The sequence below is a fragment of the Myotis daubentonii genome, chromosome 1 (genome assembly GCF_963259705.1).
Source record: "Myotis daubentonii chromosome 1, mMyoDau2.1, whole genome shotgun sequence".
Classification (NCBI taxonomy): Eukaryota; Metazoa; Chordata; class Mammalia; order Chiroptera; family Vespertilionidae; genus Myotis; species Myotis daubentonii.
The window spans coordinates 217968854-217995477 of NC_081840.1; the positions used below are offsets into that span (position 1 = coordinate 217968854).

At 41.3% G+C, this 26624-nt stretch overlaps 1 protein-coding gene across 3 annotated transcripts in view; it reads right to left on the reverse strand.

Moving 5' to 3' along the window:
• The window catches only part of STIM2 (stromal interaction molecule 2), a 153243-nt gene that overhangs the window by 77990 nt on the left and 48629 nt on the right, over positions 1 to 26624 (reverse strand). For all 3 annotated transcript variants that reach the window (XM_059673830.1, XM_059673837.1, XM_059673847.1), the window contains exon 2: positions 14320 to 14450. In XM_059673830.1, coding sequence (XP_059529813.1) covers positions 14320 to 14450 — 131 coding nt within the window. The remainder of the gene's footprint in view (positions 1 to 14319; positions 14451 to 26624) is intronic.

The following is a 26624-nucleotide window of genomic DNA, read 5'->3' on the forward strand; positions in this document are numbered from 1 at the left end:
TTGTTCAGATTATTACATTTGTGCCTCTTTTTTCCCCCCCATATCTCCCCTCCTCCCAGTTCCCGCCCCACCCTCCGCCCTCACTCCCCACCCACTGTCCTCATCCATAGGTGCACGATTTTTGTCCAGTCTCTTCCCGCATCTCCCACACCCCTTTCCCCCACAAGAATAGTCAGTCCATTCCCTTTCTATGTCCCTGATTCTATTATAATCAACAGTTCATACTGTTCATCAGATTATTTATTCACTTGATTTTTAGATTCACTTGTTGATAGATGCATATTTGTTGTTCATAATTTTTATCTTTACCTTTTTTCTTCCTCTTCCTCTTCTTAAAGGGTACCTTTCAGCAATTCATATAATCCTGGTTTGGTGGTGATGAAATCCTTTAGCTTTTCCTTATCTGTGAAGCTCTTTATCTGACCTTCAATTCTGAATGATAGCTTTGCTGGATAAAGTAATCTTGGTTGTAGGTTCTTGCTATTCATCACTTTGAATATTTCTTGCCACTCCCTTCTGGCCTGCAAAGTTTCTGATGAGAAATCAGCTGACAGTCGTATGGGTATTCCCTTGTAGGTAACTGAGTTTCTTTCTCTTGCTGTTTTTAAGATTCTCTCTTTATCTTTTGCTCTTGGCATTTTAATTATGATGTGTCTTGGTGTGGTCCTCTTTGGATTCCTTTTGTTTGGGGTTCTCCGCGCTTCTTGGACCTGTAAGTCCATTTCTTTCACCAGGTGGGGGAAGTTTTCTGTCATTATTTCTTTGAATAGGTTTTCAATATCTTGCTCTCCCTCATCTTCTGGCACCCCTATAATTCTGATGTTGGTATGCTTGAAGCTGTCCCAGAGGCTCCTTACACTATCCTCGCATTTTTGGATTCTTTTTTCATTTTGCTTTTCCGGTTGGGTGTTTTTTGCTTCCTCGCATTTCAAATCATTGACTTGATTCTTGCGCTCCTCTGGTCTGCTGTCGGGAGTCTGTATAATATTCGTTATTTCAGTCCGTGTATGCTTAATTTCTAGTTGGTTCCCCAACATAACATCGAGGGTCTTATTAGTTTTCTTGTAGATCTCATTAAGTTTATCGGCGTCTTCTAAACAGTTCTTGAGAGACCTTAAAAGTGTAGTTCTGAACTCTATATCTTCCATTGACAATTTTGTCCTGTTTCTTTGTCTCCGCATTTTGTTATGCTTCCTTGGTGCACCCCCTAGTGGTCTTTGTTCGCAGTCTTATAGTTAAACCTTGATTGTTGTAGCTAATAGCAGGGAGGGTTTGACCTCCAGGCCAAGTGGCTATGAGAATCAGCTGTGTCAGCAGTGAGAGAACTTCTGTCCTCTAGGGAGGTGCTAATCTAGCCTTTGCCTGAGGCTATCCGGCAAATGCCTCTGTGCAGGGCTTGGGCAGGGCGGGTCGAACAGGATCAACAGCGTGGGCGGGAGAGAGTAGTTATGGCGGCTCTCAGTTCTGTCCCCAGGGGCTCTGCCTCTCTGAGTTCCAGCACCCGCTGCAAAGCTCGGAGAGAAAGCTGCACTCGCTCTGACCTAAGCCATACAGTCCCGCTTCTCCCGTTTGAGTCTGGGTCCCTAAAGACTCGCCTGTATCTGGAGCTCAGAGTCTGCGACTCCCTCCAGATTGAAAATGCCAACCGCGCCCTCCGCCGCCAGCCCGCTCCGCGCACTCCGCACCTCAGAATTAGACTTCAGCACTGCGCCTCCTCTGAGTGTCCATATGCGTTTCTCTTTCCTCCTAGTTGTAGGATTTCCACTCAGCCAGCGCTCCTGTGGTTCTGCGTGATGTCCGTTCCGTCTTTTAGTTTCACTTTTGAAGTAGTTGTTCAAAGCAGCAAACTCCGGCATTAACCTATGCCGCCATCTTGGTTCTCCTCATAATTAATATCTAAAATTCTATTTTAATATATTTTTTAATATAACCTTTTTTATTCTTTTTTTTAATTAAATCTTTATTGTTCAGATTATTACATTTGTTCCTCTTTTTTCCCCCCATAACTCCCCTCCTCCCAGTTCCCGCCCCACCCTCCACCCTCACTCCCCACCCACTGCCCTCATCCATAGGTGCACGATTTTTGTCCAGTCTCCTCCCACACCCCCCACACCCCCCTCCCGGCCAAGAATAGTCAGTCCATTCCCTTTCTATGTCCCTGATTCTATTATGATCACCAGATTATTTATTCACTTGATTCTTAGATTCACTTGTTGATAGATGCATGTTTGTTGTTCATAATTTGTATCTTTACCTTTTTCTTCTTCTTCCTCTTAAGGGATACCTTTCAGCATTTCATATAATACTGGTTTGGTGGTGATGAACTCCTTTAGCTTTTCCTTATCTGTGAAGCTCTTTATCTGACCTTCAGTTCTGAATGATAGCTTTGCTGGATAAAGTAATCTTGGTTGTAGATTGTTGGTATTCATCACTTTGAATATTTCTTGCCATTCCCTTCTGGCCTGCAAGGTTTCTGTTGAGAAATCAGCTGACAGTCCTATGGGTATTCCCTTGTAGGTAACTGAGTTTCTTTCTCTTGCTGCTTTTAAGATTCTCTCTTTGTCTTTTGCTCTTGGCATTTTAATTATGATGTGTCTTGGTGTGGTCCTCTTTGGATTGCTTTTGTTTGGGGTTCTCTGCGCTTCCTGGACCTGTAAGTCTATTTCTTTCACCAGGAGGGGGAAGTTTTCTGTCATTATTTCTTCAAATAGGTTTTCAATATCTTGCTCTCTCTCATCTCCTGGCACCCCTATAATTCTGATGTTGGTACGCCTGAAACTGTCCCAGAGGCTCCTTACATTATCTTCGTATTTTCGGATTCTTTTTTCATTTTGCTTTTCCGGTTGGGTGTTTTTTGCTTCTTCGCATTTCAAATCATTGACTTGATTCTTGGGATCCTCTGGTCTGCTGTTGGGAGTCTGTATAGTATTCGTTATTTCAGTCAGTGTATGCTTAATTTCTAGTTGGTTCTTTATCATAACATCAAGGGTCTCATTAGTTTTCTTGAGGATCTCACTACATATATTGGCGGCTTCTAGACAGTTCTTAAGAGACCTTAAAAGTGTGGTTCTGAACTCAATATCCTCCATTGACAGTTTTGTCCTGTATCTTTGTCTCCGCATTTTTTATGCTTTCTCGGTGCACCCCCTAATGGTCTTTGTGCGCAGTCTTGTTGTAGTTAAGCCTTGATTGTTGTTGGCAATACTGGGGGTGATTTGACCTCCAGGCTAACTGGCTATGAGAGTCCGCTGTGTCTGCAGTGGGAGAGCTTCTGTGCTGGATCTCTAGGGCGGTGCTAATCTAGCATTTGCCTGAGGCTATCCGGCAAATGGCTCTGCGCAGGGCTTGGGCGGGGCGGGGCGGGTACCCGGGGATCTACAGGGCGGGTGGATCGAGCAGTTATGGCTGCTCTCAGTTCCATCCCTAGGGCCTCTGCCTCACAGAGTCCCAGCAACCGCTGCAAACCTCGGAGAGAAAGCTGGCTTGGAGTTCTGACCGAAGCCAGACAGTCCCGCTTCTCCCGTTTGAGTCTGGGTCCCTAGAGACTCGCCCGGATCTGGAGCTCAGAGTCTGAAACTCCCTCCCGATTGAAAACAACAACCGCGCCCTCCGCCGCCAGCCTGCTCCGCGCGCACTCCGCACCTGAGTATTTCACTTCAGCACTGCACCTCCTCTGAGTCTGGGTATGATATTCTCTTTCCTCCTAGTTGTAGAATTTCCACTCAGCCAGCCTTCCTGTGGTTCTGGATGATATCCATTCCATCTTTTAGTTGTATTTTTGATTGGTTGTTCGAGGCAGCAATCTCCGTCCGGCGTTAACCTATGCCGCCATCTTGGTTTCCTCCTCCATTTTCTTTCAAGATAATATTTGGGGAATAAACCAGATATTTTGCAGGCAGGTCATAGCCGCATGTGATTTTCGCATGCCCAGTATCACAGCCATTCAGGGTCCGGCATTCAGCCAGCAAACAAGGGCCAGCCGCTCTGTGAATGCAGCCATCCATTAGGGGAATCCTGTTCCAGGGGTTCCCAAAGGTGTGGACGGAGTCAGTGAAGACTATCCACCTTCTTCCTACGGTGGAGTCCGATCCGTCCCGAGTGCGGGGCGCTTACCTAGGGGTCCCTGTTCGGGCACCAGATGCTGGGGTCCAACCCCAGCAGGTCCAGGGGTTCCCAAAGGCGTAGACGGAGTCGGCAAAGAAGGAAGGACACGGAGACAGTGTTCAGTTGATCAGCAGCCTAGCCAGGATCTCCAGCCAGGATCTCCAGCCAAGTTCTGGTCTGGATCTCCAGAGAGGTTCTGCTTAGGATCTCCAGCCAGGTTCTCTGTCCATGTTCGCCAGCCAGGTTCTCCAGGTTCTCCAGCCAGGTTCTGTAGCCATGTTCCCTCGCTAGGTTCTCCAGCCAGGTTCTGTCCAGGTTCTCCAGCCAGGTTCAGTCACCAGGTTCTAGTCAGGTTCTCTTGCCATGTTCTATCCAGGTTCTGTAGCCAGGTTCTGTCTCTAGGTTCTTCAGCCAGGTTCTCTCACTAGGTTCTGTCTCTAGGTTCTGTGGCCAGTTTCTGTCCGGGATCTTTTGCCATGTTCTCTCCAGCAAAGTTCTTCTGTCTCTAGGTTCTGTGTAGGTTCTGTGTGTAGGTTCTGTGCATAGGTTCTGTCTCTCTTGGTTCTGTCTTCTCAACTTTTTTATTCTAATTTTTATTACAAATGTTTAGAATTCCAATAAAATGTGAAAGACTTAGTAAGAATTCCACTGAACTATAAGTTATACACACATGCATGCTTACTTTGGCACAGTGAGATTAGTAAACACTTCACACATTTGGGCAGTTAATATCTGATGATGAGGTAAAAAAGATTAAAATAACTTGTAATTCTAGGAACTATTATGCAAGTAAATGGACTGTCAAATATCTGCATAAGCTTCCTACTACCTCTCTATATATTATATACTAGTGGCACGGTGCACGAAATTCGTGCACCGGTGGGGGGGGGGGAATCCCTCAGCCCGGCCTGCACCCTCTCCAATCTTGGAATCCTTGGGGGATTCCGACTACCAGTTTAGGACAGTCAGACATCCCTAAACTGGCAGTCAGACATCCCTCGCGCAATCCAGGACCACTGGCTCCTAACTGCTCACCTGCCTGCCTGAATGATTGCCCCTAACCACTCTGCCTGTCAGTCTGCTTGTCCCTAACTGCCCCCCCCCACCGGCCTTCTCACCCCCAACTGCTCCCCCTTGCTGGCCTGATTGCCCCCAACTACCCCTCTGCCAGCCTGATCACACCCAACTGCCCCCCCCGCCAGCCTGCTCACCCCCAACTGCCCCCCTCTGCTGGCCTGATTGCCCCCAACTTTCCCCCCCACCAGCCTGCTCGCCACCTACTGCCCCCCTTACCGGACTGCTCACTCCCTACTACCCCCCTCCCCCCCCCGCCGGCCTGCTTGGCCCCAACTGCCCACCTTGCCAGCATACTTGCCCCAAACTGCCCCTCCTGCTGGCCTGGTCACGCCCAACTGGCCCTCTGCCAGCCTGCTTGCCCCCACCTGACATCCCACTGCTGGCGTGCTCACCTCCAACTGTCCCCCCGCCAGCCTGCTCACCCCCAACTGCCCTCCCTGCCTGGCCTGATTACCCCTAACAGCCTCTGCCTCAACCCTGCCACTATGGCTTTGTCTGGGCGGCAGCCACAGAGCCGGAAGGGGCGACCAAGGAAGCCAAGCCTCCTAGGCCCGCTCTCCAGCTGGCTTGGCTCCATGGCTCCAGCCAGCACCGCCATCTTTGTCATATCAATTTGCATATTCCCTCCTTATTGGGTATGGGCGCTGCCATCTTTATCGCGAAGTGATGGTTGATTTGCATATTACTCTTATTAGATAATTTTAACATCTTGCCTTTAAAGGTATTTTTAATGATTAAGAAAATGTGAGTTTTTGCTACTTTTTCAGACAAATACTTTTGCAATTACGATATATTAACAAATATATTTGGTCTTTGTCCCTGGTCCCTGACTCTGGGAATTTCTTGTTAGGAGTATCTTTTGCCTTTAGTTTATGCTAGTGAGATGACCTTGGGTTAGTCTCCTACATCCTCAGGATGGGACTGGTCACTTAGTGATTAAGGTTGGAACTTTTAGTCCCACGCACCTGGCCTCTGATCAAACTGAGTTCTATAAAAAAGCTCTTGAATTTTGAAATTCAAAGCACTTCCAGATTGGTGAACATATTAAGGTGCTAGGAAGGTGGCATGCCCAGAGAGGGCATGAAAGCTCCATACCCTTCCTCCCATACTTTGTCCTATATATTTCTTTTTTTTTTATTATTGATTTTTTACAGAGAGGAAGGGAGAGGGATAGAGAATTAGAAACATCGATGAGAGAGAAACATCGATCAGCTGCCTCCTGTACACCTCCTACTGGGGATGTGCCCGCAACCAAGGTACATGCCCTTGACCAGAATCGAACCTGGGACCTTTCAGTACGCAGGCCGATGCTCTATCCACTGAGCCAAACCGGTTAGGGCTGTCCTATATATTTCTTCCATTTGGCTGTTCCAGAGTTGTATTCTTCATAATAAACCAGTAACATAAGTAAACTGTCTTCCTGAGTTTTGTGGTCCATTACAACAAATTATCAAATCTAAGAAGGGGGTCGTGGAAACACCTGGTTGAAAGCAGGTTGGTCAGAAATACACATGGCCAGAGACTTATGACTGGCATCTCAAGGGGGAGGCAGTCTTATGGGACTAAGCCCTTTAACCTGTGGGATCTGACACTACTCCAGGTGGACAATGTCAGAATTGAACTGAATTATTAGACACCCAGTTGATGTTGGAGAATTAAAGACTTGATTGGTATCAGAAAACACTACAGAGTAGTAATATTTATAACTTCATATATCAACAACAAAAGTGGTTTCTAAGAATCTAGCCTTATTCTAGGTACAAAATTAACCAATCTTAATAATTTAAGGTTTATCTTCTGAAAGGTGGCTATCTAAAACTATTCCAGCTTTAAACATTAAAATGTACACCAATATTTTAAAACATTTATAATACTAAGACTCTTAAAATTAATCATATATGCTCTCCCAAAATAATCCTTCAGCATTAATATGTTTTTTAACCTAAAACAATGCTAAGCAATGATCCTCAAGTAATACCAAAATCAAAGGAAAACAAAGCACCATCAGGATAATAACTTAAAATTATGTCCTTTCAGTGCAGTACCATAAAGTTTAATGTTAAAAATTACCTCCAATTTAATTGTTGGACATAATTATAAAATGGCATGGACCATTCACATACTAAATACTATATACTTCAGATTTGGCATGGAATTAGTTCGATAAAACTAATATGGTTATGCTATAAACTAGAGGCCCGGTGCACAAAAATTTGTGCACTCAGGTGGGTCCCTCAGCCCACCCTGTGCCCTCTCGCAATCTGGGGCCCCTTGGGGGCCCCTTCCCCTGGCTGCTGGCACCAGTTTTCCTCCGGTGCCCGGAACCCAGGCCTTCGCTCTTCGCTGGGAGGGGCCCACACGGTGGGCGAGGGGCTTAGCTCTTTTAAAAATACTTCTGAATGTTTGGTAAATAACCCTGTAGGAATCTACTTTCTGAAACATGCTGGTTGTTAAGGGCTGATCTGGGTAATCAACAAAATGTATGTTAAAATCCTAATCCCCAGAACCTCAGAATGTACCTGTATATGGAGATAAGATCTTTAAAGAGGGGATTACATTAAATTGTGGCAGTTCCAGTGGGACCCTTAGCCCATCTCACTGAAGTCCTTATAAGAAGAGGAATGTTGGGGTCCAGCCCCAGCAGGTCCAGGGATTCCCAAAGAAGGAATGACACAGAGGCAGCATTCAGGTTATCATCATAGCCAGGTTCTCTTTTTATTGTCCTGTTACATCTATATTTATACTATTTGATCCTATAAACATGCCTCTATAAGCTTTTTTTTTTTTGCATCGGGTCCATTTATTGGGGGGTCAGTCAAAGGGGGAGCTGGCTAGGGTGGGGTAGGGCAGCAGCTTGTCTGGACCCCGAGAAACCCAACTTAAGTCCAGAGCCTCGAGGGCTTAGAAGCCAAAGTCTTCCTCCACCTTTATCTGCATGGGGGCCAGCTCCGGAGTCAGTGGGACTCCTGCCCAGTGCCCCTCCTATGGCACTCACCGCCTCTTCCAACTGCTGGGCCCCTCGCCAGGGGCCCGGCTGCTGGCTTCTGTGGGCGCTGGCGTCCTCCTGGGCGGGGACAGCCCCTCTTTCTCTGGAGGCTCATTCTCAGTGTTGCCTGGATTGGGGGCGTCTCTGCCCTGGCTGCCCTCGTCCTCCAGTAAGATGGTGAACTGGCTGGCCCAGTAGTTGTCACCGTAGGAGTCTAGCACCTTCATGAGGAACCTCCGCTCCTGCTGGAGTCTCCATGTTATCCTCTATATCATCTGATGGAGCCTGTTCAGGACCCGCTCCTTCGCCTGCTCAATCTCCCTGCAGCGCCGATCCAGCGCCTGGTACTTCCTGCGATTGAGTTCCTGTTGGCGCCGCCCTTGCTGGCCTCAGGCTGCCTCCTCCTCTTCCTCTCACTCCTGGAGGCTGGAGCTGCCCAGACCCCCAGACACGAACTCCACTTCTGTCTCAAGCTCGCTCTCCAGGATGTGACCACCTTCAGCGGAGGCAGCGCCAGCTCCCAGCCGGGAGGTGCTGAGAACTCCTCAAAGCCCATGGCTGCCATGGACCCCTCTCTCTGCTCCAGCTCCATTTCTCCCTGGCTCCCGACGCAGAACTTCCAACCTTGCAAGCCTCTAGTTTAAAGTGGTTTGCGAAACTACAGCCCATCGGATTTCACAGGCAGGCACCCAGGCCCTGGCCGCTAAGCCTCCTGGGAGTTGTAGTTCTCTATTTCCAGCTTGCCTCCCTCACCCCACCCCCACCCCAGTCCCAACTGAAAGGCCCTGCTGGCTGGTCTAACCCTGTGGCCAGGCATCTGAGTCACCTCGGGTCTTTATTCCTGTCCAGACACCATGCCATCTGACCATGGAGACTCTCCTCTTGCGAGGCCCCTGAGTCTCCTTCTGGGTCTCCTCAGCCCAGGTACTGGATCGCGTGCCCCAGCAGCGATACAGCCCTGGGGCCTGGGTCTCCTTCTGGGGCCTGGCTATATCGTCCCCGGACGGGATGGCGTGCCCCAGCTGCAATGCAGCCCCGGGCCCTGGGTCTCCTTCTGGGTCTCCTCAGCCCAGGCACTGGATTGCGTACCACAGCTGCAACTCAGCCCCGGGCCCTGGGTCTCCTTCTGGGGCCTGGCTGTGTCGCCCCTGGGGTCCAGATGGTGTCCCCAGGCAGCTATGCAGCCTGGCCTCTGGCCCCGCCTCTGGGTGTTCTCCCATCACTGGTGATCAGTGATCTGAGAAGCCAGGCAGACATCCGCCTCTTCCCTGCCCCACCCAGCTTCTCCCATTACTGGCCCAGGGCTGGCAAAGGCGGCCAGGTTCTCTTATCACAGAAGCTGGCAAAGGAGGCCTGGCTTCTCCGAGCAAAGGCAGCTTGGTTCTCTGGCTCTTGGCTGCCGCCTGGGTTTCCGATTGCAGTCAGCGGCAGGCAGCTTCTTCCCTCCTTCCCCTTTCGCCTCCCAGCATTGCGCCTATGTTGGCAGTTAACTGCCAATCTTAGTTGGCAGTTAATTTGCATATAGCCCCGATTAGCCAATGAAAAGGGTATCGTCGTACGCCAATTACCATTTTTCTCTTTTATTAGATAGGATGACTAAGAAAATAGACAACAATAATTTTAGGAAGGCTGTTTAGCCTAAAAAATAATTATCTCCATAAAAAGTATCAAATACACTAACAAATTCTCTTTATTCCATAATTTATATAGATAGTAACAATTTATGGACTAATAGAATTTATGTTAGCATATCTGATATTTAAATTGTTTTTTTTAATCCTCACTCAGGGATATATTTTTATTGATTTGAGAGAGAGGAAAGGAGACAGCTTTTTTTTTAATCCTCACTCAGGGATATGTTTTTATTGATTTGAGAGAGAGAAAGAGAGAGAGAGAGAGAGAGAGAGAGAGAGAGAGAGAGAGAGAGAGAGAGAGAGAATATCCATGTGAGAGAGAAACAGCAATTGGTTGTCTACCATACTTGCCCAAACTGGGAATCAAACCTACAACCTAGGTATGTGCCCTAAACGGAAATTGCATTTGTAACCTTTTGGTACACAAGACAATGTTCCAACCAACTGAGCCACCCAGCCAGGATTGATATCCAAATTCTTAAGCAATTATATTGGCAACAAAATAAACCACTTGAGATTAGAAAGAACAATTCATCACTAATAATCTAGAGAATTATTATTAAAAGTAATCTTATAGCTTGACTGTGTGTACTGGGAGAGAGTAAAGAAATGGTAAGGATGTTAAAAGAATGAATTACTCAATATAATAAAACTAGAGGCCCAATGTATGAAATTTGTTCAAGGAACTCAGCCCTCACAGCCCCAGCTGCCTTGGCCCTCACAGCCCCAGCTTCGTCCGGAAGGTTGTTCTGCTGTTTGGTCTAGTTAGCATATTAGCTCTTTATTATACAGGATGACTTAAATTAAATTATAATTGCTTTATGTTGGTTTCCAGTAATAGTAAAACTCAATAGTCCATCTACCTGAAGACAAACAGAATATATTTAAGTGATCTTTAAGTTGGAAACGTAGGATAAGATAGAATTATTCTATCATCTTGGTTTTATAAATGAATGAAATAAACTGGACTATTTAGAACTGAAAGATATTATTCTGATATTAATGTCACTGGGCCCTAACCAAAATGATTTAACCACAATGAGAAAAGATAATCCCAATAAGCAGAAGTCAGCTAATGCCGGGACATTAAGTATAAGACTAAAGAGTTAATATCTGATCTAATATGCACTAAGAAATCACTGTTAAGTCTCCTAGCTAGAGAAAAACACTCTCAAAGTGATACTCATGATGGATTAGAGAGGAAACATGTAGAGATGATAATCTACGCACAAGATAACAAATACCAAAATGAGCAATTTTCAACCTTCTTCATCTCTTGGCATATATAACCTAATTACTAACATTCTATGATACACCAAAAAATATATTATCCTTTTGCCAATTTGAAAAAAAAAGGTATGATTTTGATTCATTCACACCAGAAGGCTACTGTTATGTGGGCTGTTATCATTTTTTACTTGACAATCTAAGGGAAAAGAGGTCAGTGCCCCTGACTAAATAGTCAGGTAGAGCATGTTTTAAAAATTCTTACGGCGCACCAGTGTGTCACGGCACACCAGTTGAAAACACTGTCCTAGATTAAAATAGAGCAAGCAATAACTAGAACAGATAATTGAAAAAGAATATAACTTTTAAGAACACAAGATTTTGTTTATAGCAGGGTTAGCAAACTACAGCTTGCTGCTTATTTTCACAAATAAAGTTTTATTGGGATACAGACATGCCCTTTAGATCCTGCACTGTTGTCTATGACTGCTTGGCACTACAACGGGAGAGTTAATAGCTACTACAGAGAGAATATGACCCACAAAATCTAAAATTTTTAGTAGCTGGCCTGCATTAGTTTCCTAGGGCTGCTGTATCAAAGTACTACAAACGGCTTAAAAAAATAGAAATGAATTTTTCACAATTCTAGAGGCTGTAAGTCTGAAATCAAACTTAAAGAGCCGTGCTCTCTTAAAGGCCCTAGGGATAGAATCTGTTCCATGCTTTTCTCTTAGTTTGGTGTCACCAGCAATCCTTGTCATTCCTGGACTTGTAGCTGCATAACTCTAATCTTTGCCTCCACTGTCATATGGTCATCTGCTCCCCTTGTCCATGTCTCCACATGAAGTTCTCCTCTCTTATAAGGATACCAATCACCGGATTAAGGGCCCACACTACTTCAATATGTGCCCATCTTAACTAATTATATCTGAAATGGCCCTATTGCCAAATAAAGTCACATTCTGAGATAATAGGGGTTAGGACTTCAAAATATGTTTTTGGAAGGTACACACTTCAACCTATAACTTGACCCTTTACAGAAAAAGCCTGCCAATTCCTGATTTAGAAGAATAAGAATTGAGGAGAAGTAGAATCAGAAGTGCCATTCAACAGTGAGGGATTTCAAAGAAGACTGATGAGATTTTATTTTGAAAGCAAAAGTAAGAGAACTCAAAAGATGTTCAGACAGAAAGCAATATATGTACATGAATCTGGACTGGCTTAGAGATGGAGGAATTAGAAGTAACCTAAAAATGAATGAGCATTCCCAAGGTAAATGCTTTATACATCAGTTGAAGCACTGATGTTTAGAGAATGTTACTGTTAGATAACAATGTGATTAAATAACAATAAGCTTATAGGGTATCACTATTAAATAATCCTATATAATAAAAGCCTAATATGCTAAGTGTCCAGTTGTCCATTCAACCAATCAAAGTGTAATATGCTAATAATATGCTAAGGCAGCTCAACCACTCGCTGTGGTATGCACTGACCACCAGGGGGCAGACACTCCAACCGGTAGGTTAGCTTGCTGCTGGGGTCCGGCCAATTGGGGCTGAGTGAGACGGGCCAAACACACATTGGAGCCTTCCCGCATCCCTCCCCGGCCCCAATTGTACACTGGTTGGGTCCCTCGGTATGGCCTGTGCACTCTCGCAATCTGGGCTGAGGGATCCGCCAACTCCCCCCCCCCCCCCCCCAGGGGGGTGCACAAATTTCGTGCACCATGCCTCTAGTATTAGATAATAGTATACAAAATAATGTAATTTAGTATCATATAAACTGAAAGAGAAACATTTCAACAGTGACAAATACAATAAACAGGCTAAAGAGGACTGAAAAATAACCAAGGGATTTATTTAAAACTAGAGGCCCAGTGCACAAAATTCGTGCATTGGGGGAGGGGTCCCTCAGCCAGGCCTGCACCCTCTCACAACCCAGGACCACTGGCTCCTAACCGCTCGAATGCCTGCCTGATAGCCCCAAACCCCTCTGCCTGCCTGCCTCATCAACCCTAACCACTCGCCGCCTGCCTGATCGCCCCTAACCTCTCTGCCTGCCTGCCTGATCGCCCCTAACCACCTCTGCCTCAGCCCCTGCCACCGAGGCTTCATCCAGAAGGATGTCCAGAATGACGTGCGGAAGGTCGTTTGGCTGTCCGGTCTAATTAGCATATTATACTTTTATTATTATAGATTAGACCACAGCAGAATAAAGAAAACAACTTTTGCCGAAACCGGTTTGGCTCAGTGGATAGAGCGTCGGCCTGCTGACTGAAGGGTCCCAGGTTCGATTCCGGTCAAGGGCATGTACCTGGGTTGCGAGCACATCCCCAGTGGGAGATGTGCAGGAGGCAGCTGATCGATGTTTCTCTCTCATCGATGTTTCTGACTCTCTCTCTCTCTCCCTTCCTCTCTGTAAAAAATCAATAAAATATATTAAAAAAAAAAGAAAACAACTTTTATGGAGAAACTAAGAGGGACACCAGATGAGGGGGGGTAGATAACAATGTTTAAGAAATAAGGCATTATTTATTCTACAGTGAGTACAATAGTAATTATATAGTTGACCCCCCAATAAATCACATCTCCTGGTATTCATGCCCTCATATAATCCTCTCCCACGTAGACTCTGAGCTTAGCCAAAACTTGCTTTAGCAAATTTTATATTAACAGCCTCTGGCAACCAGAGGCATGATAAGCACTTCTACATGGGAACTTGTTTTCTTGCAACATTGACACCTGGAAGCCAGCTGCCATACTATGAGGAAGCTTGAGCTAGACTCCTGAATGATAAGAGGTCACAGGAGAGAGACCTTGAATGACAAGAGTCACCTTAAGTATTCCAGCCCCAGCAGAGTTCACAACTGAGTGGAAGTGCCATAGTGACCTCAGCCCATACCTAGGGGAACAGAAAAGGTGCCCAGCTAAGCCCAGTCAACCCAGAAAAATCAGAAAAAATAATAAACTGTTGTCATTTTAAGCCATTAAAGTTTGTGGCGGTTTGTAAAGCAGCAATAGATAACTGATAGAGCCAAAATAAAATATATATTTGAGAAACCCAGGAACATGAAAGTAAGGATTCTTACAAAACTGGGAAGATTTGATATATACATGAAGGAAAAAAAGGAGGGGAAAAAAGGTAAAATACAAAGGGTAAAATTAAAATATAAAGAGAAAAACAAAAGATGTTGACAGAGTTGAGTCATATGAGTAACAATGGGAAAATTTAAGACTAAAACTTCATTGTGTGTTATGAGAATGCCAGGGAAAACATTTTTCCACCTACTTCATCACTTTCATCTACTTCAATTCCACCATCTTTGTCATCATCCATTTGTTTGTGTATTGTTTGAAGAGCTTCCAGACTAAATCTATCTTCTTCTGTGAAGCATGGTGGACTCAATGACAGGCAGGGATCTGAAAACAGAACAAAGAACAATTACTAACTTGCCATACCAAAATCCAGGCTATCCTTAGAAGGTATAATATTTTTTAAACCCAACAAATTAAATTTCAAACTAAGTCAAACTACAACCAGAAGTTACACCAATAGATATAAGAGCAGATATGAAACGCCAAGGGATTGGAAATGTTCAATAATATCCTTATTGTCAAACCATTCTACATAAGACCTCATTTAATGTTGTACTTTATTAATCTCTATTTATTTGATGAATCATTTTATCCACACAATTAATTATGAACAGGGCTGGGACAATATTCTTCTTTTGCTCAATTGGTCATAATACCCAGGACTTGGTTGAGCACATTTGGGGCTCTGATAAAATTAACTATCATACATTAACTAAAGTTCTAGACTTCTATAGTGTGCAAACTAGTGACAAGATTATAAGCTAAAGTGATAATAAGAATATCCAGTAGTCAAAAAAGCTCACAGTCTAGTGAGAAAGAAGGTATGTGGATAATATATTGGGTTAGGTACCACTGAAAACATTAGTCATAGGATACTATTTAACCCAGACTGGGAAAGAAATGTCAGAAGTTTCCTAGAGGTAACCTTGGGGAGTTTTAAATGACCTGTTAGTTGTTGCACCAGGAAAGAGAGAAAAGTATGCCTGGAAAAAGAAACATCATATGTTCAGTGGCATGAAAACAGCATTCAGAGAAATGCAACTAGTTAATATATCTGGAGTACATGTGGAAAAGAGTCAAAAGATCAGGTATGAAACTGATAACAAGAGGCCGTATCTCTAAAAGTGATTTTCCATACTAAGGAATTTTGATTTTTAATCCTGAAGACTATAAGAAGCCCATAAAGAATTTGAAGGAGAGGACTAACACAATCAGACTGGTTATAGAAATATCTCTGGTGACAGTGTAAAATAGACAAGCTGGAGGCAAGACTTGGAAGCATAGCTGTCAGACAGAGTACAGTAATTCAGAAGTACTCAACTGTCCATGCCTCCAAGGAATGGAAGAGGTAATGGATAAAGACTGCTGCTGTAGGGTTTGGTGCTTGGCCAAGTTACAGTAGCAGAAGGAAAGAAAAGACAGGTGTTGAGGATATGACAACAGTAATTAATTTCTCCACATAAAATTTTATTTCCTAACTTAGAATAGTTAGGAATTCTGAACTCCAATACCTGTTCTAAAGTCTTTTCCATTTCTTTCTTAGTTTCCTTTCTAGCTTAATTCAGCACAAATGATCATTTTAATTCAAATTACTGACTTAAGTTTCTTTAAAATATATGAACCATTATGAATATCTGTGCCTAAATGAATCAGGTATAATGGCTACAAAAACAATGGCTAAAATATCAAAACTGTTCTCCTTTGCCAACATCTCTTAGACATCTACCTTAGCTACCCAAAATGCATCAGTGCACACCATCCTATATAATAAATAGGTAATATGCAAATTGACTGTCACGCCCTCACACAAGATGGCCACCACAAGATGGCTAGCAGGGGAGGGCAGTTGTGGGCGATCAGGCCAGCCGGGGAGGGCAGTTGGGGACAACCAGACCAGCAGGGGAGGGAAGTTGGGGCGGACCAGGCCAGAAGGGGAGGGCAGTTGGGGGTGACCATGCCAGCAGAGGAGAGCAGTTGGGGGCAACCAGGCCAGCAGGGGAGGGCAGTTAGGGGCGACCAGGCTAGCAGGGGAGGGCAGTTGGGGGTGATCACGCCAGCAGGGAGCAGTTAGGCGTCGATCAGGCTGACAGGCGAGTGGTTAGGGGATGATCAGGCTGGTAGGCAGGTGAGCGGTTGGGAGCCAGCAGTCCCGGATTGTGAGAGAAATATCCGACTGCCGGTAGTCAGACATCCCCCGAGGGGTCCCAGATTGGAGAGGGTGAAGTTTGGGTTGAGGGAAACCCCCCTCCAGTGCATGAATTTTGTGCACTGGGCTTCTAGTGTACTCCATATCAAACCATTTCCCCCCTCCAAACAGATTTTCCTGTTCCTTTAAATATGATATGGAGTGCCTATAATATGCCAGGGCCCTTGTTGGTGTGGGGCACCCAATATGACAACCAAGACAAATTTCCACCCTCAGTGCCCTAACCTTGTGTTACTAGTAAATGCAACATGGTCTGATTTATCTTTTTAGCATTATATTCTGAACATTTCTGTCTTTTCTCTGGATCAAGGCCAACACCTTCCATTGAGAAAAAATGAATCAACTATACAGAATAAAACTTCACTCAAGTCAGCAATCAATACCAATGCTAAATTCCAGGTTTTTTTCCTCTACTTAAAAGCAGATGCTCAGTCTGATTATTCAGAAATAGGGAAATGAATTAAAGTGATTTCACCTAATAAGAAGCACCTACTACATTCTAGAAGCCAATGCCATTTTATGTACATAATTTAATCCCTACAACCCAGTGTGAGGCACACATTACCTCTACTATTCAGATGAGAAAATGAGACTCATGAGTAACAGATGTAAGATTCCAACCCTAAAAATGACAGTACTGAGATACAAACCAAGTCTTTTAAGTACCAAGTCATGCTCCAGGATCAGTAGAATAAACATAAATGGGTGTCACTAGTGTCAGAGAAGAATAAAGTTTTGCTATCCTAGATATTACCAGGACCTGGTTGAGGACCTAAGAGAACCAAGAAGCATAAATGTGCCCCAGGGAAGGGGATCACTTGACACTTCAGGAATGATATTCACAATCTAGAATACAAAATTATACTTGTCACATTTCTCTTCCTTTTGATAATGATGTGTCTTCGCTTCAATTCACACTCCCTTGAATAAACCTTTCTAACAAGTATATCATTCCCACATAGACTGACATATTTGTTGCATGGTTTAAATATATATAAATACTAGAGGCCCAGTGCACAACATTCATGCACAGGTAGGGTCCCTAGGCCTGGCCAGCAATCAGGGCCAATTGGGGCCTTCCGGCTGCCAGCCAGGGCCTTCCTTTGTTCTGCACTGCCCCCTGGTGGTCAGCGCATGTCATAGCGAGCGAGCAAACTCCAGTCTCCCAATGGAACTCCTGTGGGAACAGCTTGCATATTAGCCTTTTATATATATAGATAAGAAGGCAAATAAATTAATTTCTGAATACAAGTTATTTATCTAGCAAATACATAAATGCCACACTCTAGGTTAGACACCAGGTATACAAAAGTAAAAACAACGTTAAGTATGGCAGATGTAATGACAGATATGTAATAAATATATAGTGGTGGCAAGACTAAGGGAATAGTCCTGTCTATATGCATAGCAAGAAAAGCTTAAAGAAGAACATGATATTTATGTTGATTCTTGAAAGAGGAACAAGTGTCTGCTAGGAAGATATGTATAAGCAAGAACATAAGCTGCTATAAGTTACTGTACTAACAAAATAATGACAATAACTATCGAAGGTGTTTAGAACAGGCCTGCCTAAGATATGCTACCTTGGTATGTGGATTATTTTAAACTGAAAGACATAGAGAACCTGTGGACTCACAAGAAACTTTTATCTCTCCCTTAAGAAATTTAAATGTGAGGCCTTGCCTCTAATAAGAGTTATTAGCAGAAATAATTTTTATGACCTATCTATAGGGCAGGGCAAATTTCTAATTACTGAACATCTGCTCTCCTTATTATCTTGTGAATGACCTTCTGCTGAAGCTCCAAGGTATATTACCTCATCCTTAGCTCAGAATGCCTTATGTCACTCATTTTCTCTTTTTGTCTCTAAATTTCTCATGGATTTCTTATTTTCTCTTGTTAATCTGTCTCATGTAGATTTAATTGTTAGACCAGCCAAAAAAAACCATGAAGGATAGAGGAAAGTTTCTTCTTCCCCGACATTATCAGTTATGGGATGTCCATTACACATCACATATATATAAATAACATATTCATTTTAGTTTGCCTATAAAGTAGGCATTATTATTCCCATTTGATTAGATAATTAAGAGAAAATATTGACAGATTTACAGATTATCCTAAAGTGACAATAAAGAAGAAAAATATTAATAAATTACTCACTGAAAGTCCCTGCTTACAGTTGCCCCTGTTTTCTCCCAAGTATACCCATGACTGGATAATGCCTTTCAGTCCAACGCCAGTGTTTCTTCTCACAGACCATCCTACTTCCCTATCAAAAACAGCCTTCCCTTTTACTCACTTGTGTTTTATTTTTCTTCATAACACTTTATCACAGCATACTATATTATGTCTTTGTTTGCTTACTGCCTAATTCCTCCACTATAATGCAATAATGTGACCACAGACTTTGTTTTGATCATTACTCTTTTCCAAGTACCTAGAGCAGTGTCTGGAACATAATAAATGCTCAAAAAATATATGCTTACTGAATTACTTCCCTAGTCTTCAGTATAAATGTATGGAAGAGAAAAACTTTTCAGTGAATTACTTGGCTAACTGGAAAAGTAAGGTGTACAAACTGACAATAAAACTCCTCACTTCTTTATGGCACCAAAGTTAAATCGAAGTAGTTAGTAGAAATCTAATAACATTATTCTTCTGATTCAATGGCCTCTTAGAGATTAAGGTTTAAAACCTATTTATTCATGGTCAAATATTACTGTTTAAGTATTTCTTGAACAAAATATACATGTTAAGCAAAAATAATTGAAGGAAACTTTAAAATATTTAGGACGGTCTTCCTCAAGTCTCTTATGCATTGGCATAAAGATAAAACTTTATGAGGACAAGGTCTAAACCTGTTTTATTGATTACTAGACATTAGTACTAGTATTATACAGTATATGTATATTATTACTATACACTAGAGGCCCAGTGCACAAAATTCATGCGGGGGGGTGAGGGGCCTCACCCTGGCCTGCACCCTCTCGCAATTCGGGACCCCTCGGGGGATGTCCGACTGCTGGTTTATCGGGATTGGGCCTAAACCGACAGTTGGACATCCCTCTCGCAATCTGGGACCGCTGGCTCCTAACCGCTCGCCTGCCTGCCTGCCTGATCACCTCTAACCCCTCTGCCTGCCTGATCACCCCTAACTGCCCTTGGCCCCCGCCGCGGTGGCTTCATCCAGAAGGACATCCGGAAGGTTGTTTGGCTGTCTGGTCTAATTAGCATATTATGCTTTTATTATTATAGATTACCACACCTAATAAGTAATCATACCTGACTTTTACATACAAGTAACTGCATTTTGAGTGGCATTAGAAAAGAGAAATATGTGGGGGGTTAGAAAAAGAGAAAGCAGAACAACAACAAAAATATAAGCTCTGGGATCCATAAAGAGTAGGCTGGCTTATATTTTGTGTTGGTTCTCAATTGAGAGTGCTACTTAGTGCTCCTCCCTTCTTCCTCCTGCTCACCTCTCCTCCAGCTGCTGCTTCTGGCATTTAGTGGAGGGGTGGGAAGGCCAAGGATGTTAAGTTAACTGACCCTGTTTTCAACAACCAACAACCCAATTCAAATTTTAAAAAGTCTTTCTCTTCTGATATCCACTTTAGGGCAGAAGCTGTTTTATCCACTTTAGGGCAGAAGCTGTTTTATGCCCAGTCCGACTTAACAAAGAACTGTCCTCTGCTATGCCACTAGTATTCCTAAAAGGAAGAAAACACTAGTAAGTGACAGGTGGAGGAGTAGTAAGGCATAAATCAGGAAAGATAGCCTGGGGCTATCTGTCAGGGAGATACAATAAACCTCAGAAAGAGGAGTCTAAAAGACGCTACTCGCGATTTTTAAATATGACTGTAACATGATAATAAAAGTAACAGAGAGAAATTTCAACTTACATTTTGTGTCGTGCTTTCAATTCAAAAACTTTCCCATATAGTCACTTTAAATTAAATGTTTGTTCCCAACAATGCCTTCATCCCAACCAACCCGACAGAAAGTAACATAATATAAACTGTAATCTGGCAGTGAGGATAGAAAGAAAAGGTCAAGCTGAAGTGACAACTGAATGTAGCAAAAGGAGACAAGTTTTACTGACATTCTGGGGCCAAAAAGTGCAGGTGAAACAAAGATACATTTCTCTTCTATTTAGCTGAGCCAGATCAAACAACGTCGAGTTTAAAAATGTGTCAAATGTGATTCCATTTAGTCTTCACTAGAGGGATATATATTTATGCCACATTCTATGCTTTTTCATCACAATCAATTATTATATGTAGGAGATACAGTTCAGAACCCCAAGAAGATAATAGCTTAAGAAATAAATGAAGCTGAAAAAGTAAATCCAGTCCTTCCTACAATACCATTAAGGTCAGCAAATTTCATGCAGAAAAGATCAAAAGAAGGGGATTCAGCTGACTGTTAATCACAGACCAATGACTGTAGCCCGTTAACAATGAGCAATATCATATACTACCAAGAACTTAGCTTACACACTGAAAACTATTTATGAGTCTCATGATTAGGATTTTCTTAATTATTACTACTGAGAGAACATTTTAAAATAAATATCATTTGTGTTTATTACTTCCATTAATAGTTCAAGCATTTATCAAATAAAATACTCCAATCTGAATATTCTGAAAGCAAAATTTTTCTAAAATCTTCAGAGATAATTCTTTGGTGTCAGTTTTCAATAACCAACAATGCAATTCAAACTAAAAAAAATCTTCTTTCTCTTCTGATATCCTCTCTAGGGCAGAGGCTGTCTTATTCCCTTTTATTCTCAATGTCTAGCATACCACCAACAGCTAGTATATAGTTTGACTAATGACTATTTCTCAAAAAATCTAATAAATAATACAGGCTGCTGCATACTTCAAGAAGTGAACTTCAACCCATTATCTATGACATTACCTGGTATATCTAACATATGGTAACATTTATTGAGAGCACATTATGTGGCAGAACAAATGAGAAAGGGAAAGTTGTAACTAGCATAGCCAATGCTATAACTGGATGCTATAAAAAAGCACATCTAGAGGACTCTAGAATCCCTAATATTAACTCAAACTTTTGAAAATTTCAACAGTTAAAGGAGGCAGACCTTCCCAATAGAAGGCTACAAAAGTAAACTACTATAAAAGTATCTATTTATGGCAAAAGTAACAGAGAGAAAGTATTATACTGAACAAAAATGAAGGCCTTTATTTTGAAACCGCTTGTCTGATGATAGCCTCTTTAAGGTTTGAACCTCTTTAATCATTCTGTATTAAAAAGTATCTATTAATTAGTCTGTACTCTTGTGAAAAGAAAGAAGTTTCCCCTATTCGTAGCTAAAAATTTCCCTTAAAAACTGCTAATTTTGCCTGGTTGGTGTGGCTCAGTGGTTAAGAGAAGACCCATGCACCAAGAGGTCACTGGTTCAATTCCTGGTCAGGCCACATGCCTGGGTCTCAGGCATGCAGGAGGCAACCAATGGATGTTTCACTGATGTCTCTCTCTCCCCCTCTCCCTTCCTTTTTCTCTAAAATCAAAACATACTTTTAAAAAACTGCTAAGTTTAACTATACCTTCCAAATGTTTTAAATAGACTGTCCAATACAAACTCAATTGCTTAGGTCCCTTCCCACTTCCCAGGGACATTTTTCAATTTACCATCTTCTAAACATCTCATTCCCACTGATTCCCCTACCCACACAAAGCATAATGTCCTTGCCACTTGAAGAAGTTCCTGCTGATCTTCCCAAAGAGCCTCATTAAAGGTACTTGTAGAAGACAGAAGGTAATGCCTCTGTCTCAATACTATTGTGATATGCAATTCATTTACCAACACATTCCTCTATCCAAAAAAATCTACATTTATAAATGCATGGTTAACCAATACGTTCCTTCAATGTATGTAAATATAGGAATATTTATGTGGCTGTATTTATGTCTCTATTTATTGACAGCTGCCAAATTTTTTCCATTGTGTTTTATACTATAAACTCCTAGATATCAATATGTTTATAACATTGTTGCATCTGTCATATGTGATAAAATACTGTTGACTAGGTACCAAAAAAAAGTAAACAGGTTCATGAATACAATTATTTACTGGATCCTGGTTTCCCAGGATGCTATAAAAACTTAATAAAAAATATTTTAAACAAAAAAAGAAGAATTTGGGCATACACACACACACATAGAATCACAGAAGCAATTCCCAACTTCTCTGCAAAGATCTTACTGACATGCGCAACTGGGAGCAACCTGACCAAATTAACAAGGTATCAGGATTCTAAGAATCCAGGCCTCTTCTGAGACAGTACCTCATGCCACTAACATTTTGATTAGCAACATTATGTGCACAGAGTAATGGAATAGTTTTGCTTATTTTTAATTTGGAGGGAATAATATGGTAATTCAGAGTAACAACTATAACAATGTGAATGTATTTAATGCCACTGAGTTGTACACTTAAAATAGTTAATTCCATTATACATATCACCACAAAACAAACTATAATCAAAAAAGAAAAAAGCTATATAATGAACAAAGATCATTAATATTATCCCACCTATATCAATACAAGTATTGATATAGGTGGGATAATATTAATGATATAAGGAGAATGTTGTTGCTACTGCCAGGCATTGATTCAAGAGCATGACACTGTTACACATTTCTCTCCGTGCAAGAACTTAACAATTACATAAAATGACACTAATATCCCAATTTGACAGATAACAGAAGTCTATAGTGGGAAGAAAAGACCTTTAATTCATTCTCTTCCTGTCACTTATTGTATAACCTCAGTAAAGCTATTTAATAGCAGCCTTGCAAGACTGTTACAGAATTAAACTATGCATCACCTAACGTAGTATGTAGCACATATTTGGAGCACAATAAGCAACACCCAAAAGATAGCCTATTATAATTACCCAGAAAGGTAAAGTGCTGAAGGTAAAGGTAAAGTAGGAATTAACTAATAAATGGCACAGTAGGAATTCAATGCTATATCTCCTGAAATTTAAGTCTAACCTTTCCATTATATTACTATTACCTTAACAGATATCAAAAATATAATGTTTTTAATTAAACTTAACTCTAAATATCTTGTGGCTGATTCCAAAACCAAATACCCCTAAAATACAAAGAGAAGAAAGAAGGAAGAGAGCATTATTGGGTAACTATTATATATCAGGTGGTTTACTTGGTTATCTAAATGTCTCTCAACACACTGTACCTTTAGGATCATGGTGCTGCTTCTCATGATGAATAAACCAAGATTCTCATAGGTAGTAATTTGCCCAGGGTTAAACAACTGGTTAATCATTGGTTGAAATTCAACCCAGGTCTGTACAAATGCAAAGAACTTAATATTCCCCTATATCCCACAATCTATCAAAAGAATCAGACTTCCCTGTTTAAAATATGCCCAAGCCCTGGCTGATGTGGCTCAGTTGGTTAGAGCATCGTCCCATGCAACAGAAGGTCACAGGTTCGATTCCCAGTCAGGGCACATACCTAGGTTGTAGGTTCGATCCCATTAGGGCACATATGTGACGTAACCAATCGATGTTTCTCTGTCTCTCCCCCTTCCACCCTCTCTAAAATCAGTATCTTTTTTAAGAGAATTTCTGAAAGCAAATTCCAAACAAGAAATTCTACCTAAAAGCAGGTTTATTAAAAGCAGTACTTACTGCAAGTATATTATCTCCAAAGATTACTGTTTTGAAAAACAAAAGGCTCATTCAGATATAAGTTTTGCTATGTGCTTATTTGTTCAAATAATTATTTTAGGAAATTCTTAACTTTCTAAGTGAAAACAAAATTCGTGTTTCCAGCTGGGAAGCAGAGTTCATTGTCCCTCCAATTTGGTCTCAGCAACAAAAAGGAGTAATTCCCAGTCCATGTATCGTTTGTTACATAACAGAAAAAAATCACAAAGCTATGCTTCACTGGATGGAAGCAGGGTGAGTCAGGCATATGTGCAATGTGATAATGGTCACGGCAGATAAATGAGATCACAACCAGACTTGATGTTTAGGACATTTGTAAATCAAATACTTCTAAGTTGGGAACCACCTATATAATGTAAATGTAAAAAGAAACAGCCAGCCAATCCTTTTTCCTATATATACTATGTAACATTCAAAAACAGGCACTAGTTTGCTTTGGTTTGTCTTTGTTTGGGGAGGGAAAAGTCTCATAAAAATCCTCTATTAAAGTTTTGCAAATTCAACTTTCAACACACAGGATTCCAAAGTAATGTAGTTAACAAAGCTTACTGAAATCTTTATTGATAATTAAAACACCAAATCAGACAATATTATAATGGTGTCTCTGAATTTTAAAGAAAATAGCTTCCTAGAATTAAAAAAAAAAAAATAGCCTCTTTAATATATCCAAAACAGCAGAGAGAAATTGAGGATGCCAGTACTTATTAGCAACCTGCAAAAGGCCTTCAAGCAAAAAGCAGAATCAAGCAAAGCATCCCTTTAATAGTTTATGAAAGAATTGACACCAAACTCTGAGGATCATTAACTTCATTCTCCAATATAGTCTTTTCTATCCTTTTCACATGATTTTTCACATCATGTGATTGTAGCACCTGTTTCTGCTTTAAAATATGTAAGTTAACAGTGAAGGAAGTTCAGAGTTACCCAGAGGTTACTGGAGATTTCTAATATGTAGCAAATACTGTTTATAATAAGTATGGTAAACCAAAATACTCCTGAATAATGTCATTTTTCTGACAGTATTTACTTCAGCTCTTCAGTAGAATCGATTTATTGTCATCAAATTTTAGGTGTTCGTTCTCTCTCTAAACACCCTATTTTACTGATGACAACACTAAAAGTAATGGAATTATTAGTTAATATGAGTTAAATATATCAAAAATACACACACAAATTAAAATTCTCCTTCAGATTCAAATCATTCTCTTTAGGAATGTATATAAATTTATTCCAACAACTCTGCCACTGTTCAAAACTCATGGAACTCATGAATTAGCCATAAAATTATCCCAAAACATGTGCAATGTTTTCTGTATATTCTTAAAATAGTGTAACTTTTTCCATTTAGGATGGATGTAAACTTAGGAAAATAACTGGCAGAATATCATTTCTGATCCAAATGAGGTATCATGTCCATTAAAGAAAAAGATTTTTCTCATATGTTCCATAAATATAAAATAAATTCTAATTCATTAACCCTTAAACTTAATCTTATTGTTTTAGAATAAGCCATTAATACTTTAAATTATTTTAAATAATTGTGACCTAAAAATAACTGTGTGATAATGTAAGTTCCTGGAGAAAGAGCACTAAAGATATAAAACTGGCCTAATATATATCTTAACTGAACTAGTTATTTAGCAGCTCAATACAAATATATTCATTGATTGAAATATAATATTCCCTTTTATTTCATAAATTTTCCAAAATATCATTTCTCAATTTGAACTAAAACCAATGTAAGCTATTGATTTAACCATGAGTTTTGTTCAGTGCTATATTCCCATCACCTAGACTGCCTAAAACAGTGGTCGCCAACCGGTGGTCCGTGGACCACTGGTGGTCCATGACGTCCAAAAGGTTGGCAACCACTGGCCTAGAACATAGCAAGCACTCAATAAGTATTTACTGAATGAGTGCATCAATATAAAAATGTAATGAATGGTCGTAAATTAAGCTGATTTCCATTTACATTAACCTAGCTAAATTATACTAGAAACTTTTCTCTCTTTTTGATTTACTGATTTGAGAGAGTGGAAGGAGAGAGAAAAAAACACACACACATCAATTTGTTATTCCACTTATTTATGCATTCATTGGTTGATTCTTTCATGTGCCCTAACCAGGGTTGGAACCCACACCATGGCATATTGGGATGATGCTCTAACCAACTGAGCTACCCGGCCGGGGCCTGAAACTTCTACTTTTTTTATATGAAACAAGCAACAAAATATTACCAAACCATCGAATGTGACAAAGTACCACGCACTTAACTCCATACTTACAACTGCTCAGAGTGAAAAACTCTAAGGTCATTCTTGACTACACTCTCTTACACATCCTATCCAAGCTCAGGAAATCTGTTGGCTCTACCTTCAAAATCCATGGCCACTCATTATAATCACTCCCCTGCAAATATCCTCAGTTCTCTCAAACATAAAGATAAATATCATTTTCCTTGGCATTTTGTCTTTTTAGAGAAAGATACATCTAGATATACAAACGAAATTTCTGATTGATTAGATATTAAAAACTAAACTCTTATTATAAACTTTTTTT